A 16696-nucleotide genomic window follows, 5' to 3' on the forward strand; every position below is an offset into this window, starting at 1 on the left:
GAAAAATAAATTATAAATTCATAATAAATTTTAATTTATGCATAATTTATTCGTCATTAATAAAAAAACTCATGTTTGAAAAAGTAAATAGTTAGATTTTCATAATATAAAATGGTTATACATGGCGATTCTTCGTATGAGGTCTTACATGATGTTAAAGATACTGTGAAAATTTCAGAACTATTGCATAATTCTGTAAAAAAATATCACGTCACAAAGTTAAAAAATTCCGCTAAATATAAAGTCCCTAAAAACGCAAAAGAAAGCTACTGTAGATATAAAAAACAACAAAACAAATTATGAATTAGCTTAGTCAAACCCTTCTGGTACATATGAAGGCTTTTCATTTTGAGTTTCTTTATCAGCATGTCCTTTTATCAGCATTTTATTTTTCTAAGGGTATTTCTTCTTTTTTTGAATTTTTCGCTTGATTAACCTCCTGGCGCGAAATGCGTTCAATGTTGTGCTCATAAGATTTTGAGTCTGTCACCATTCCTAATACCCCAAAAGATTTCAACACATTTTTAACACCTTCAGTGTTGCATCATTAAATGTAACACTGCAGAGTTTATTGCCATTTCTAAAGTTTGTTTGCCCACAAAAATGTTTTTGGAACAGCGAGTCCATACAACAGCATTTAAACTCTCATTCGTGTTTTGGGTTTGACCATGCAAACACTTGGACAAAAGAGAGTCATCAGAAAGTGCAGTAAATATAGGCCTCAGTAGATCAGATGTCCAAATATCTAAATTGATATGATCCTTATATTTAGATGTACCATGTTGTTTGTCATACCAATATTTACACCAGGTACTATCATTACGAGGACAAAATCGATGACGTATCGATCGATCGATGTGTAGGCAGTACAATGGAATGAAATTGCCCAAAATTGCTTTTATCATGGCATAAATTTTGTTAGTATTATTCCTTATTGCTAGACCATACCAATTCTGCATACTGTTGATAACACTTTCTGTCAATTTTTTTCTTCCACTAAGAGGGGTTGCAGTTCCTTTATGGCACTGCTGCTTCCATTGCTCCAGAGGACTGTGTGTGGTTGATATTGCACACATGCGATGCTTTCCAATAATGCAGAAAACGAATACCATAAACATTCTTTAGAAAGCTCGTCACTTAAATCCAGGTCTCCATTGGCCTTCATGTCAGCAAAAAAGTACTTCCAACAAATTGATCGTGTTTTGCTGAAATGACACCACCAAGATTCAACGCGTTGATTTCTTGGCGACGGGACGTACCTATGGGACTCGGGATTAACACGAAAAATTGCTTGAATTGCGGATCCAATGCAGTTCTCTGACCCCAAACCGGTAATCAGTTCAACTGGACATCCTTTATTTTCAATAGCGCAATCAAGAAACATCCATGCTATATTATCTGGCGAATTGTTAGACCTTGTTACGTTTAAACATAATATTTTCTGCTAAAACCATCGATAGCACTGTGAATGGGGAAACCATATGGCTTCAGTTTATCATATCTGTCAATGTGCCAGGCGAAGTTTGGGCCAGGATTCGAATATTCCCTCCTCTTAAGACGGCGGGATTTTCTGAATTCAGTACCTTCGGGGTCCAACTCACGTAGCAATTTAGATACAACACTTCTTGGTATATCCCATCCTTCCATTTGTAGGGTATGTCAAACAGTACGATAACCACCCCATGACCGTCAACAAGCTCCCGTATTTTTTGTTCAATTCTTTGATGTGAGTTAGCAACATTGCGAAAACGTCTACACAGCCCATAACTTTTAAGGCGTCTTAGAAGAGTGCTTTTGCTTATGATGCAGTTGTGTTTCCACTCAAGTAAGAGAACGATTTCTGCATACTCAAAACCACAGTGGTAATAATATTTGATCACATTTTCTTCATCGAAAATGGCGTCCTCTGTGGACTCTTCTAAAAATATAAACCATTCGTTGCAATACAGCCTAGAAGGAATTTCTCAAAAACGACATATCTTGAATAAGTAAACACAGTTTAATGCCTCGCAACACAAGACAAATAAGCTCTGTGAACTTCTACCTCATCCAACCAACAACCCAACACGGTCAACAATAGACAACACGTGCAGCCTGAAAAAGGCGCCAAAGTCACCTTATTGTTTTGTTTAATCAATTTGATTTTTCAGAGTTTCTTTATTTGCCGTGAAATTTCTTTATTTGCCGTTAAATTTCTTTATTTGCCGTGGACTTTCTTTATTTGCCGTGGACTTTCTTTATTTGCCGTGGACTTTCTTTATTTGCCGTGGAGTTTTTTAATTTGCCGTAACACTTGTGGGCCACCGTACAAGCTAGCTTGCTGGCTGGTAAGCAAAGATTTTTAACTGATATTTGATGTTACGAAGTATGACTTTAAGAACCGGGATACATAGGAGATATAACCTTTTCAATTGGCATTAATTGTGGCACTCTTATTGTCCTAAAAAGGGGAAATAAATTAGTTTACCTGGTCGCTAAGGCCGTTGCTAGGGAAAAGTGAAGTCAACAACTCACACTAAATGTGCTATAACTCTTGAACAGATCAATTTTTTAATTAATTTATTTGAAATAATTGAAATTTTCCACCTTTTTTTCTAGACCTACCCCCTTAACAATATGTTTGCATTCATTTGCTTGTTGCTGTTGTTGTTGCTATTAAATATCCCAATTAATTCAAACTCCTTACCTCGGAAATCCTTTAATTTCAAAGTAGAAGGTGCTAATGAATACCCTCCGATAGGACCCTGCAACCATTGTTCTAAATTCTATCTTCACAACCTATTAATTACAAAAACCTTTACATGACCTATTAGTCAATTCATACTGCACGGTTAAGTTTGTCTGAATTTACTGTAGGGGAAAAATCATTACGGCGGCGATTGTTTTGGTGTACTTGGCCAGATAAATCATAGAAAAAACGTTGTATGTTGCAAAAGTATATAGTTTATTTATGATATCAATTATTAAAGTTTATAAACATGGACAATACAAAGGATGTTAGCAATTATAGCCGTGAAGAATGTTCTGAATGGCTAAAAAATATAGGTCAGTGAGTCACAGGAAATGTTCAAGAATTTTCAGATGAAATTAGAAAGTTTATGCGATATTCTCGTTTAGAAGACAAACCAAATATAAATTACAAGTTTAGTTGTAGCTTAGATCCCACAGATATTCCTGCAACTACAGCTAAATGGTGTAAAAAAAGATGAGTATCTACCACTTATCAATGAACATATATTTAAGAACTACTGCAAAATGAAAACATATGGAAGTTTAGGCCAGCAAGAAAAAGCTATTAGAATGTTACAGAGTAGAAAGATAGTAACTGTTAAAACTTTAGTTGATAATTCGTGTACATATGTAAAAGCAATGGTAACTTTGTTATGATTGCTAAATAAAACAGGCCGACTTCTACTATTTTTCACTTATCTATCCCTCTATGAGTTGAATCAAGAATAGTTCTGTTTTTCTTATGGTTAAATTAACAGCATAAACAGTTTGTTAACCCCTAGTGTATGAAGCCATGTACGTTTAAAAATTTGGGGAAAACCTAACAGAGCGCCGTAACTTCTAAAGAGTAAATTTTGATGAAAAGTGCACCCGTGTTTTAGACAGAAGATGTAACGATACCAAAAACGAACCGTCCAGGACCTTTTTCGTAGCCACCAATAACAATTTAAATTTTAGGAAACGGGGATTGTTTTTTGGTCAAAAAAGGGTCATTTCAAAAAGTGAAGCGAATTCTAAGTGTTAAGATTTTTTTCCAATGTTGGTTCTCGTCGTTGTTTGAGGTTAATGATGTTTTTCAAAACATGTTTAAGGAAACTGAAATAATCCATATAGCCTGTCTTCAGATTAATTATTAATTTACTGAGACTATTAAAAGAATCTTTGACATGGTGGTGGAGAGCAATGCTTGCCTAACTATGCAACCTCGTCTTCAGGACTTGTTAGGCGTTTTATATTTGTACGGCTTAACGCATTGATTGGAGTATATAATTATCTGTTAGCTACTTAAAGTTAATGAATCAAATGTTTGCGAAATTTTATTTAATAATTTATAAATAAGAAAAAAAGCAAATTTTCTTTATTTTTTACTTTAGTAGTGGGGGTGGGGGTATTTAAATTGGTTTCACCCGAGGGCGGTTTTGGCCGAGGAAAAGATTTGAAAATTACCTATATCGCCAGAAAAAGCTTTAAAATTCAATAAAATCCGTGCAAAGGATTGCTTTTCAAGGAGCGAGAAAACAGTCTTGTTATATTTTATTTTTGAAAGAAAATATCACTTTTAAAAAAACACCTCTTGACTCTTTTCTTCCTTCCTGCGGTATTGATCAAATTGACTTAATCCTGGTTCCAAAGATATTCGCCTGTGAATAAAAAAGGGCTTCAGGTCTGTGATGACATCGATTTAATTTCAAGACTCAGTGTTTTAAAAATTTTGTTCTAATAAAAGAACAATTTTCAGCGCAGAAGATTGTTTTGTTTATAAAAAAAGATTCAGGCGTCTCTATTTTGACAGCTTTGAAATTTGAGCCGAGCCAACTTGCAAGCGTTTTCAAACGGACGACTTTTGTAACAACCAATGAAATTATCGAAAACGTTACCATTTTAATGTAATACAATTGTTTATATTAAAGCTTGAAGTTTAAGCGCTGGGATTTACAGCCTTTGTAACCTTTAGTGGTACGAAGCCCTAAGTTGAAGCAGCTCCAGCCAGCTAATATAAGTATGCAATTAATAGAAAGTTCTCAAGAGTTAATGGCAAAATTATGAGTTTTAAATCTTTCTCGTTTATTTCCCTGTTTTAAAACCAATATAAATTTCACTTGCGAAAGAAATTTCCAAAAAAGGAATGCTAAGGAAACAGAAATGGGCGATAGGAAGTGTTTGGAAACAAAGTAAGTTTGTTTTTTTAACAACACAAGTTTATTCAATTTTATTTAATTATTTTCTTTTACTTAAAAGACAACTCAAATTATCACATCAAAATAATACTAGAAACATGAAACAAGCAGAAGAATACGCCATGTTTAAAAAATAAAATCAAGCAGAAAAAAATAACAATCTTTTAGAACGTTTCAGTCCTTTATGTTTTATAACATTGTTGATAGAATGCTATAGATAACATCGTCCGAACAATTGCATGTCATTTTGTTTGTGTGGCAATAACTAATTAATTAATAAACTTAACCGCATATCTTCTAGCATCTAGCATTTAATATACATTTAATACCATCGCGGCTGCATTAATAATTTCTCTACATTTACAAATAACTTTGTAATTATTTGGGTCATTGCACAAAAAGCTGTAGATAGAAAAATTTGATAAGGGGGAAGACAAAATGTCATGATAATTGTGTAGCCGTTTTAGAACTGACAGTCCGTGCAAGGATTTGAACGACAATAGATCAATTTGTTTTTACAGAATAATTATGCAAAAGCAAATGACCTGCGCGATTAAGATTCATGACAGGACAGTTCCCTCCTGGGTAATTATTCCTTGGACAATTCCCACGTTGGATAACTGTTAATTAGAAATCCGTACACAACTTCATCCGTACACAACTTCGATATATTTTAAATTTTGATTTTTCACTATGCTGTTAACCTATTTTGTAATAGCCCCAACTCCCCTGGATAATAACTCCAGAAAAACTTCCCTTAATTTCTCCTCTGAACCGATACTAGAAAATCCTTATTCGTATGTTTTTTTCACAAATTGTGTAAACAATAATGAAAGCCCAGTGCTTATTTTCTTGAGAAAAAAAAACTCTGGGGTCGAAGCTGACCTGTTCCGTGCAAGGTTCCAAGAATAGGGTCAGTTTGGCACTCATATTCACACAAACCGAATACAATAAAGAATAGACATATTAAAATTTAAACTCTGAAAATTTTGGCCAGACGTCTATCTCCTTAAACATATTCATGCTTTAATTAATAGTACCAACTGATCATTCTTTCCTATTCCTTATTCGGACAGAATAAAAAAAAACATCCGTTTTTTTGGTAATTGTTGGTATTTGGGCATTTATTTGTTGGTATTAATTTGTTGGTATTTGACAGCACGCACGGTTTTATATTTACAAATTTCACTTCACGTCAGAACGCTTGCATTCTGTTAATTTCTAACCGTTGTGTTCTTTGACAACTCATATTTTACATTATAATTTTTACAAGAAACCGATGCAGTAAAGCCGGGAGCGAAACCAAAAACAGATATCTGTGATGGAACATCCACACGATCCATGCAGTACTGCTACCCAATCGTGCACGGGTTCTTAAATCCGTTTATACAAAGATTATTAGTTCTGTGTAGCGTTGTGAGTCGTTTGAATAACTTGACTGGTTGCTCCCTTTCTCTTCATCGTGCTGAACGCGCTTGTTACCATGGACACATAAAAGAGAAATATATCTTAGTGAAATAAAAATAAAAAACGACTGTCTTTGATGCCGTCCCAACAAACCGAGGTCTCACAAATTTAAAAACTCCCTTTTTAAACGCGTTTTCACGGCGCAGATGCGAAGCTTCCTTGCGCGGAAACGGAAAGAAACTTAATTTCTTTCTTTTCTGCGCAACGAAGGAAATTTTGCATCAGTTTTTAACCAATCATAATATACCATTTCCGAATTTCATATCTTTCAAACTTTTGATTTTTTATCTTCGCTTTTTTAAATCGGTATGGCTAAATTAGCATCTATGTAAATTCTTAACTTATTTGAGCTTCAAAAAAGTCTTGTTCTGGTCACTTTCTTTGTCACGGTCAACTTTTTTTTAACTTTATACGTGTTAACCTTTTAGTGAGGATTTCAAATATCCCCTCTATTTGCCGGTTTACCAGAAGATCTTCATTACATGGGGGAAATAAATTCGGATAGTGTCTATTGGCACCAACCTAATCACAAAAAAAAATGCAAAAAAATAAAATATGTTTTAATATAGCTCCTGTAAAATTTGTGAGCGAAAAAATCAGTTCAAAATATTTTCTATTCTCCAATATCTATTCAGTGTAAAATGTTTAACCGCCAAAGCTTGTAACTCCCTCCCTCTCCCACCTACATTTTTTAAATTGCGAGCTATCCCTAACAATCTATACCCCGGTTACTGTAAGTTAAGTTTCGTCTTTTATACAATTAAGTACCTTCAGCTTTTGTCAACCTGTTGTCAGTCTTTGTCAAAAAAAATTCTAAGACACCTCTAAGGTTTATAAGTCGAGGTCCTGGTCTTTCGTTTTAATTTAATAGCTGTGAATTTATCTAAAACGAGCTACCACAATTGGTTGTCTTTGTGTCATGTGGTTTAACCGTTCTGAAATGGTTTATATGTTGGCAATGTGTCTGAAAAAATGTTTTTCGTGAATTGACGAGGAGTAAGAAATTTGTTTAAATTATAGAAAAACTTGTCGTTGCGCATAGATATATATATTGTGCTTGAAATCTGATTGAGCTGAAAAGAGATGGATGATTGTGGTTATAAATATTTTAAGTAAACAATTAATTTGATCGAATCAAAACCCTTCATCGCGGTTAAAATTTAATCTGAATTTAAATTGAGAATTTAACAGAAACTTTTTTATACGGATTTATCACCTACCAAGACGTATTAAAACATTTTGGGAAAAAATCGAAAGGGTTATTTTCAAGGTGTTTTGGTTAAACGAGAACAGTTTTTTTAGATGTTTAAGTATCCCAATTATGAAAAGAATTCATACGGACACGAATGGAAACGCGGAAGAGAAATTTAAAATTATTAATGCTGATGGACATTATACAGGTAGGATTGCAGCCGTTGTTTTCTTTGATATCTTTCAATTATGAACTATTTTAGAAGTTTTAAAAATTAAAATAGTTCTACCTACGTTTTCTTTAAGCAACAAGCAAGTACTTATACTTTACAGTTTGTTGGAGAAGGGAGGTCGGGATCTCTCTATTAAAAGCGGATTTGTTTTTTTAAGAGTAAATAGCAACTTTTAGAGATTATTGAAGGTATGGGGAGCAGTGGGAGGGTTTGATTTATAAAGTTTTTATATGAGGAAGTATTCAAGAGGAGTTTAAAAACAGTTCGAGTTACTGGGAGCTCGAGTCACTGGGAATTCGAGTTACTGGGAGTTCGAGTTATGGGAATTCGAGTTACTAGGAGTTCGAGTTACTGGGAGTTCGAGTTACTGGGAGTTTGAGTCACTGGGAATTCGAGTCACTGGGAATTCGAGTTACTGGGAGTTCGAGTTACTGGGAGTTCGAGTTACTGGGAGTTTGAGTTACTGGGAGTTTGAGTTACTGAGAGTACGAGTTACTGGGAGTTCGAGTTACTGGAAGTTTGAGTTACAGGGAGTTCTAAATATAAAGATTTTTAGAATCAAAAATTATCGGTGGAACTTCTATCAAAATTGATTTGAATAATCCTAAATCTTATCAAGCTTTTTTAGGGACGTATTTTTGGAGAGCTTTCTTTAGTGAAATCTGAAGCGTAGCAACTAATCAAAAAAAAATCTTGATTTGTTTCGACAGCTTCAAATGGCTTTTTCTGATGATAAACCATGATGAAGCAGGACCCGCCCCTACTTGTTAGATTTGATTGTTAACATTTTTTATTAAAACATCATACCAGAAAACGAGATATTTTCATTCACATTTTTGTTAAAATTAATAATAATTAACGTAGCTACACAACGCCTCATATAATTTTCGTGTCCGATAACAAAGCTTTAAGAATTGTTATATCCGCCCTGCTGCGATGTACTAAACAAGGCAGATCTTCAGGACCAAAACTTTTAGAATATTTGTATAGGAAAAGCGAATTTGCGAAGATCGCCTTGCATTTACTTTTTAAGATATCTAGATTCAACACATGATGTCGCTTTTCAATCACAAGTGACACCAAAATCATTCATAAATACTTTAAATCAGTTTTGCCTCTCCGTGTTTTATCATGATATCTTCATTGAGTGAGTTCGTAGGATCGTACAGCAGAAAAACCAGAAAAAAGTGTTCACCTAGCGCCTATTGTATGCTTGATGCCGCGACTAAATCTTGTCCTGTTTTTTGATGGTTTGGTCACTGCGATTCAGGAATTTGCATGTCAAGTTTCAGCCTACTTCATTCACCCCTAGGCATACGTTTAAAGTTAGGGAAACACCGACGTTTGCATTCCCCCATCCTGAACTTTCCAAAATATTTTAAGTTGACAACTGACAACTGCAATCCTAGAAAGAAATAATGGGATGAAGGCAGTTTTTTCGTCATTTTTCAAATATGGACAAAGCTTCAAATGGTGAACGCTCCGCACCCGGCAAGTTTCGAAGTCGCTGCATTTGAACACACATAGGATAGGGAGACAACGTCTAAAGTGTGCTAGTTGCATTCTCTAACACGCCTGTGCTACTACATAATGAACTCAATTTGTGGAAAATTGCTTTGCTGACGTCAGCAACAGTTAGAACATTTCAGGAGTTTGGACTCAACCAAATAGTCAACGATACTAAGTCCTACGTCCAGCCTGAACCTTCTAAACACTCTCAAAGTAGACATAATTCAAGCATGAATCTTATATAAAAATAGCTTATGCAATTACTTTTGGTGCCAAACTTAGGAATTAGCTGTCTTTTCTTAACATATTTTGATTAGAGTTGCAGTTTTCATCTCACTTGTAATGATCCCAAGTGTGATCAAAACAGATGGTTTTTCTAGTTTTTATTAGAATCATTTGTTACGTATTTAATGCATCTTCAATTAATTTCAGTGTGGTGGTTCGGTCTAGAAGGGTGGCCAGACAGAAGTGGAAATTTAGCTCAGACTGTTTTGCACGTTAGATAGAATTTCTATAAAGTGGACATTAACATCAATATCTTTTTAACAACCATTAGTGTTTTACTTACATCACTAAAAATAGAAATGTATGTACTCTTGCCTGCTTATGCTGGCAGTGGCCTCGTACATGGCACGGGGTTAGTTAGCCAATCACGGTACACTAAAACTCGTTTTACTAGATTAAAACTAGTAACTCCTAAGATGCTTCATGAAAGATGGTCATATTTTTTGTCTTCTCTAAACAAGTTACTTCATAATAATTAATTTCCACAAAGGAATTTTTGTAGTTTTGTTTGTTTATTTTTTTGTTTTGGAAAATCAGAAAAGTCTTGTTTTAGGCACTCCAAACCGCGAAATCTAATTTTGCGATTTTAAATAATTTTCAAAAACATTTTTGCATTTTGAACAAATCCTTTTCCATGAGTTTTTTCACAAACGCAAAAATTAACTCCAACTTTCTTTCTTTGCTCCCTAAGTACAAAACCACCAATTTCCTCTATTTTCTCTATTTTCTAAGTCTTCATAAGATCAGATTGCTATAGAAATAAACTGTATGCTATTTGACATAGGTGTCATATCCTTCTTCTCTTCAGCAGCAACATGTGACAACGATAGTATAAGTGATGAATTATATGAATGGATAGAAATAGTGCATGTGTGACTAAGATCAGCCTTTTAACATGCACACGAGACATTCTGTAGGTATTTATGACAATAGTTCGATATAATATCAACTCATAGCTATAAACGCATTTCTTGGGATTCTATTGATAACAGTATTGATGCAAATTGACGAGGTGATCCTGAGAATTGTGAAACAACAATATCGTAAAATGCCTTAGCCTCTTTGAAATAAACATAAAATGAGATTGCTCAGCATTTTTTCATGAACTTTTCACTTTTTAACCTGGTGTAAAATCTCGTTCCCAGAGCATTTTGCCTTTTTGATAAAGTTGATGCAGACACTCGTAATAACGGCTTGGGTCACAAGACCTTGGGACGAGTTTGCCTGGCGAATACTGCTTCCTTTTTTAATTTAACGCAAGTGAACGGAAGTGTGCACTAGTAGCATGGATCGGAGCGGGTCAGGATTTAGGGAGATAAAATCAGATTTTTTTAATTAATAAAGGCTAAACTAAGAGAGAGTGTGATGCCTTGCGTAAAATTTATCAATAATCGATTTAGAAGAAATTTCTTTTCCTTTGAATGTTTTATTATTGTCGCTTTTTTATTGTCGAAAAAACTGGTGAAAGAATTCTAATAAGAATGTTTAAACATTCAATGGAATACGTCCCTCTCTTGTATGAATACCCTTATTATAATTAAGATGCTGAGAATTCACGAAATATGTGTGACGGTCAAAAAATTAAAGAAAATGGTGTCTATGATGGGCTTACGACTAATTGGTATTTTTTTATAATAAAATCTTCATTTATTGTCTGTCGCACATACCGATTACAAGTTCACGAAAATTTGGGCAAAAAACAGTAAATGTGGTATATTCGAATGATTTCTGCGTATTTTTCAATGGCTGCTACAGGCTAGTCTTAAATTATGGTTTTGACCGTGTTGCGCTTTTTTGTAAATCGGACAATTTATTCCATAATTAAAAAAGAACTGTTTATATGCTTAATTAAAATTGCTAGACGATAATCTACTCTGGTCTGGTCATGTAATTCAAGAATGTTATCAATTAAATAGCACTCCTCATCTATTGATAAGATTAAATGTAAAACCTAGCATTAGGCTCCGATGTGATTTTCATTATTGCTAAAAAGAAAACTTGTAACCCGTTATGTCAGCCTTCTATCGCCATTATGTTGTATTGGATTACTTCAGTTATCTAAATTATCCTTATTTCCTAAGAATAACAACAATTATAATAACAACAAGATTTATAGTGGCAATAAAATTTTACTCACTTGCGAAAAAAATTAACTCGTTTTTTAATAAAATATAAAGTTTTCAGGACATTTTTAAGGAGATAAATTTTCGCGAGAATTAAATTTCGCGATTTCGATTGAATTCTCTAACATATATAGATCGTGATTGAACAAACATTTAATTTTCGTTACAAAAACAGTTTTTCAACTTTTTTTTCCATAAATATAGTACAATTTAAATATACATCGAGTTACAACAATGAACGCTTCTTTTATGAGAATATATGAAATCCACCAAGCTTATACTTATCTTTCTTTCTCTATTGGTTAAACGGAGCTTTTGTTTTTAACCTGAAATCTCAGCCTGAGATTCTTATAAAACACATTCTTATAAAAAAGGGTGTATTAAGTTTAATTTTCTGCTTGCTCGCTAAATTTAATTGTCGCAAAATTTACCTATTTTCCCCTTTCGCAAATTTTAATTCTGGTGAGGTCTCAGTAAAGACGCGTTTGGGCTTTTTGCAAAGAATAACTATATTTAAAAATCAAACAAAATTCGTCATCAACGCGATGTCAATTAGCTCATAATTAAGATGATTGTCATACCTGTTTAACGAATATTAATTTTCTAATCATGGCACGACCAAACAATTAAAAGATAATTATTTTATAATGGCCTGTCATCATTTGAAATTACGTGAAATTACGTGAAATTACGTGAAATTACGTGAAATTACGTGAAATTACGTGTTGCCAATCTTAAAATATGTGTTTTAAGAGGCGGAGTCTAATTTTAAAAAGTAAAAATGATAAAAATTAAAGAACATCGACTCATACACTATTTTCATGTCTACGTTCATATATTTATCTTTAAGATTATATATTATTTATTATCAGCATTTTTCTAATGTCCATTATCCAGACCTGCTTTAACTTTTCATCTGATGTAAAACATAACACGCTTTAGGTTAAAAAAGTTAAGCTAAAAGCTGACATTGGGTTAGAATGAAGTTTTTTTAGTTCACAAAACCATGTTTGAAAGAAATTACTACAATAGCCAATGTGTAATGGAAATAACTGTATTTTCTAATTTACTATGACCAAATTATACTTATTTGAACACTAAAGTGGACGCTGTTGAGACTTTGACAATTTTTTTTGTAAAATTGCACCTAAGATTAACAAATTCTGAGAAGCAAGTTGCCAGTAGTTGCCAGGCAACAACTATCAGACACTTAATTATGGGAACGTCAATCACTAATTTCCTGATTCGTGATTGAGCATGATTAGCCTCTTTGATGCAAACAGAAATCATGCATATGCTCCGTGAATAAGCTGTGAGCATCGTTTTTACTCGAAACTAACCTTCTAAAGTAGGTGGGTAATGTTGCAATGCAGGAATGGTCCATTTTAGACTAAACATTGTTGCTTTATGCCCAATTTTATACTTTATTTTTATCTTTTTTAAAGCAATTTTATAATTCTATGAAAAAATTTCAGCCATACTGGAGAGTTAAAATTTTACATTCTAATCCCCAGAGTTCTTTGAGATAAAACCTCGAAGGTTTATCTCAAAGAGCTCTGCGGTCGAGAAAAAATTTTTTTTGAACATTTCTGTGCAGTAAGCACTAACCATGTGAGATTTCTTTAGTCAGCTTTTAAGAAAAAGGTTGCCTTATCGTCCATACAACTAAGAGCTTGTGACTATGCTTATGTAACCATACTTCCACCATGTAAACCCTCTTTAACATAAGGGCCGGTTTTTATGTTATTAGAACTCTGATTGTGTTAGAAATGTTAGCTTGGTTGCATGAAATCGTTAAAGTGTAGAAGTAGTTGGAATTATCTAGCGTAGATCTACTTTAAATTTTTTTAAGAAGTGTCGGCTTTTAAACAGTTTTAAGTTTTAAAGAAAACGGTTAGAATATATATTTAGGAAGTTTATAAACAACTGAAAAAATGTGGTTTTCATAGCAAAAATTTCTCGAAATGTATCGAAGGTCGCGGAAATAAGTATTGGCAACCATATACATTCCTGTTAAACCAGGGCGGGCACATGCGTGTTATTCTTTGTATCTAATTATTTAAGTTTTTTTCCCAATTCTCAAAGACGATAAAATATCAGACAAAGAAACGATCTTTTATATTATTTTGTATCTCATAAATTATCTATTCATGCTTAAACTATTTTATTTGTTTGTGTCGACAAATGGATAGAAGAAAAAAACATTGATTGTAAAATTACCTGACATGGAAAGAGGATTCGTGTGCGTGCATTTAAAGGGGCTACAACATTTAAAGGGGCTACGAACGAGAGCTAAAGAAAGGTATTAAAACCAGTTGTCAATGAAGTTGACTTTGACACAAGAAGAAGTATAGGTTTGCTCAATGTTTTTCAAAAAGGAGAAGGTTATGTGTTTTTCGTGCAGCTTTTTGGGTAATCTAAATTTAGATGTTAGAGCATAATGGTTTATCAATTACGTTACACGCAACCTCGTCCCCAGATTCTTGTGGTCCTTTGAGCCGTTATTACGGGGGTGGCAACAATTTCATCAACAAGGCAAAATGCACTGGCAACGAGGTTGCGTTACACGTTGTTTAAAGAAAACCAAACGCGGGAACTTTTACCTGCTGCGTTTCTACCATTATCGAACATGTTCTTGTCATCTTTTTAACTACGATTGCAGGACGCAAAATAAAAAGCGAAGGCACTCAAAGACTAACTTACCGTACTAGACATGCAACTCCATCACACTAACATATCAGGTTTTTAATAGGAATCCTGTGTATTTTCTTGTGATAAATTTAGAATTTAGGACTCTTGGCAAGTTGTACAAAAAATCATAGTGAAGCTTTCTTTATAAGGAAAAATTTGTTTGTTACTAAAATATTAGTAAATGTTACTATCTTTCACACTCTTTTGGAGGCTCCTTTTTGTCTTTTCTTATATAGAGAATAATTCCTCTTCGATTTTAGGCCATGATTTCGTAATATTATCTAATTAGATTCATACACTCTATCTTAGAGACTTTTTATTAAAACTTTCATTATATTGGCTTTCTTGTTTGCATTTTCAAAAGGAGAGCTACATAATTACTTTTTTCACAATGAAGAAAATTAACTTTCTTTTTACTTTTTTCTGATTATTTCTGATGTTTTCGATAAGCCCATTCAATTATTTGTAAAAATTTAATAAACCTTACTGATTTTATCGCATGTAATCCGCCTATAAAATTTGTTTGCTAGGTGCCATTTTCTTTTAGATGTAGACAAATCTATTAGCGAGGAGGAAGAGGAAAAAGTCTTGCTAGAAGAAATGAAGCAAGACGAAAAAACAAAACAGAAAATTCATGAATACATAGAGGGCTTTACTGTTCATGGCTTGGCGAAGATTTTTACAGGAAATCGAGTTGAATCGATTTTTTGGGCAGTTATTGTTGCTTGTGGCTTGATTCTGACTATAAGCGTTACACAAGGTTTATTTCGAAAGTATTTACGCTATGAAATATATACAGAGGTAAAATCGCAAGTTACCGGACAGAATACATTTCCCACGTTGACGATATGCGAGGATAAATTTTTCAAACAAACTTATTTTTCATTCTGTGGGGAGTCTCTTTTCAGCAACAGTTCTAATCCAGATTGTAAAAATATAAACGATTACAAAGTACCATCGGCTTTGAAATCTGTACCTGGATCGTACTGGACAAATGGATTTTTCAACGTAACCGCTTGTGATAGCTGGGACGGCAAGAACTGCATATCCAATGCTTATTTTAAATCTGTTGTGCATCATAATAATTCGTGTATACAATTCAACTGGGACGGCACAGCACATGATCTTTATAGCCATTTTGTACTTCGTTTTGAATACATCCCTCCGGCACATCTGGCACAAGATACCCCAAGTATTGTCGTTATTCCGCATGACTCGCGTCTTAATGAAATTGACTTGACAAGCACAATTGCGATTGAGCCGCATAAAAAGTATTACGTCGTCATGGATAAAACCCAACACAAGCGTCTGCCGTCGCCGTATTCGTCGAACTGTACAAACGACAAAGTCGGCGATATTTTTCCTGGTAAATACGGTCGACGTCAGTGTATAGAATCAAATGTTTACGAACGTGTGTACAAAAAATGCGGCGCTGTGGTTGACTACATTCAGCAGTTTTTTTCGCCCGAGTTTATCGAGAAATACAAACGAAACTACACGATCGATAAGTTACGAGAATGTATTATTAAATTTCGTGTCATTGACATGTCGACGCAAAAATACGATTGTCCATTTCCTTGCGATGAGTTGGAATTCGGAATGGTGACAAGTTTTACGAATCTGGCGAAAACGTCGAATAAGTTTGTTTACACCATGGATTTAAACTATCGTATCGTTGATATGTATCGTATTTACGAAGAGAAAGCTTTGTATAATTGGGACCAAATGGCTGCAGAGATTGGTGGATTCATCGGACTTGTGATAGGTGCTTCGATTATCTCTTTTGTTGAAATACTTGTATGTTTAGCTATCCATACATATTCAAAATGGCGGCGTAGCAATCGTAATAAAAACAAAAATTCTAGTTTTTGCTTGCAATGCAAAATGAAATTGACGAAGGACAAAAACACGACGAATGGAGAGGATGTTTTTCTATGATAATGAGAATTCCTTTTTGTATGACCATAGCAAGCATTGCAATGCAATTTTACTGAGCATTGCTAATTGCTCTTTTTGTTAACGCTTTTTTATAATAATAATTTTCTCTGAATCAATGAGTTTGTGATTTTAATTTACGAAACTAAAACTGTCAACAATTCAGGATTCCTTTAGCCAACGGAAATTAAAAAAAGTCCTTATTTTAAAAAGATGTTCAGAGCATAGCTAAAATTCAGATTATAAAACTTCAAGGGGTGGTGGGAGGAGATGATAACATTCTATTTACATGGGTCTTCCCTATTGATGCTGATGTGATAGGCAATATGTCACCTATATATACCTACATATACAC

The 16696-nt window shown here is 33.9% G+C and overlaps 1 protein-coding gene across 1 annotated transcript; it reads left to right on the forward strand.

Annotated features, from left to right (window-relative positions):
* Positions 1 to 7465: 7465 nt before the first annotated feature.
* On the forward strand, positions 7466 to 16460 carry LOC130636426 (acid-sensing ion channel 5-like). The gene is made up of 2 exons (XM_057446148.1): positions 7466 to 7774; positions 14954 to 16460. The coding sequence occupies exons 1-2, from the start codon at positions 7696 to 7698 to the stop codon at positions 16342 to 16344; spliced, it is 1470 nt and encodes a 489-aa protein (XP_057302131.1). The 5' UTR covers positions 7466 to 7695; the 3' UTR covers positions 16345 to 16460.
* The last annotated feature ends 236 nt before the right edge of the window (positions 16461 to 16696 follow it).

Source organism: Hydractinia symbiolongicarpus, chromosome 3 (assembly GCF_029227915.1).
Source record: "Hydractinia symbiolongicarpus strain clone_291-10 chromosome 3, HSymV2.1, whole genome shotgun sequence".
NCBI lineage: Eukaryota > Metazoa > Cnidaria > Hydrozoa > Anthoathecata > Hydractiniidae > Hydractinia > Hydractinia symbiolongicarpus.

Coding starts and splice junctions, on each gene's coding strand:
- LOC130636426 (XM_057446148.1), top strand. CDS start 7,696: ATGAAAAGAATTCATACGGACACGAATGGAAACGCGGAAGAGAAATTT. Junction 7,775..14,953: donor TGCTGATGGACATTATACAG/GTAGGATTGCAG, acceptor ATTTTCTTTTAG/ATGTAGACAAATCTATTAGC.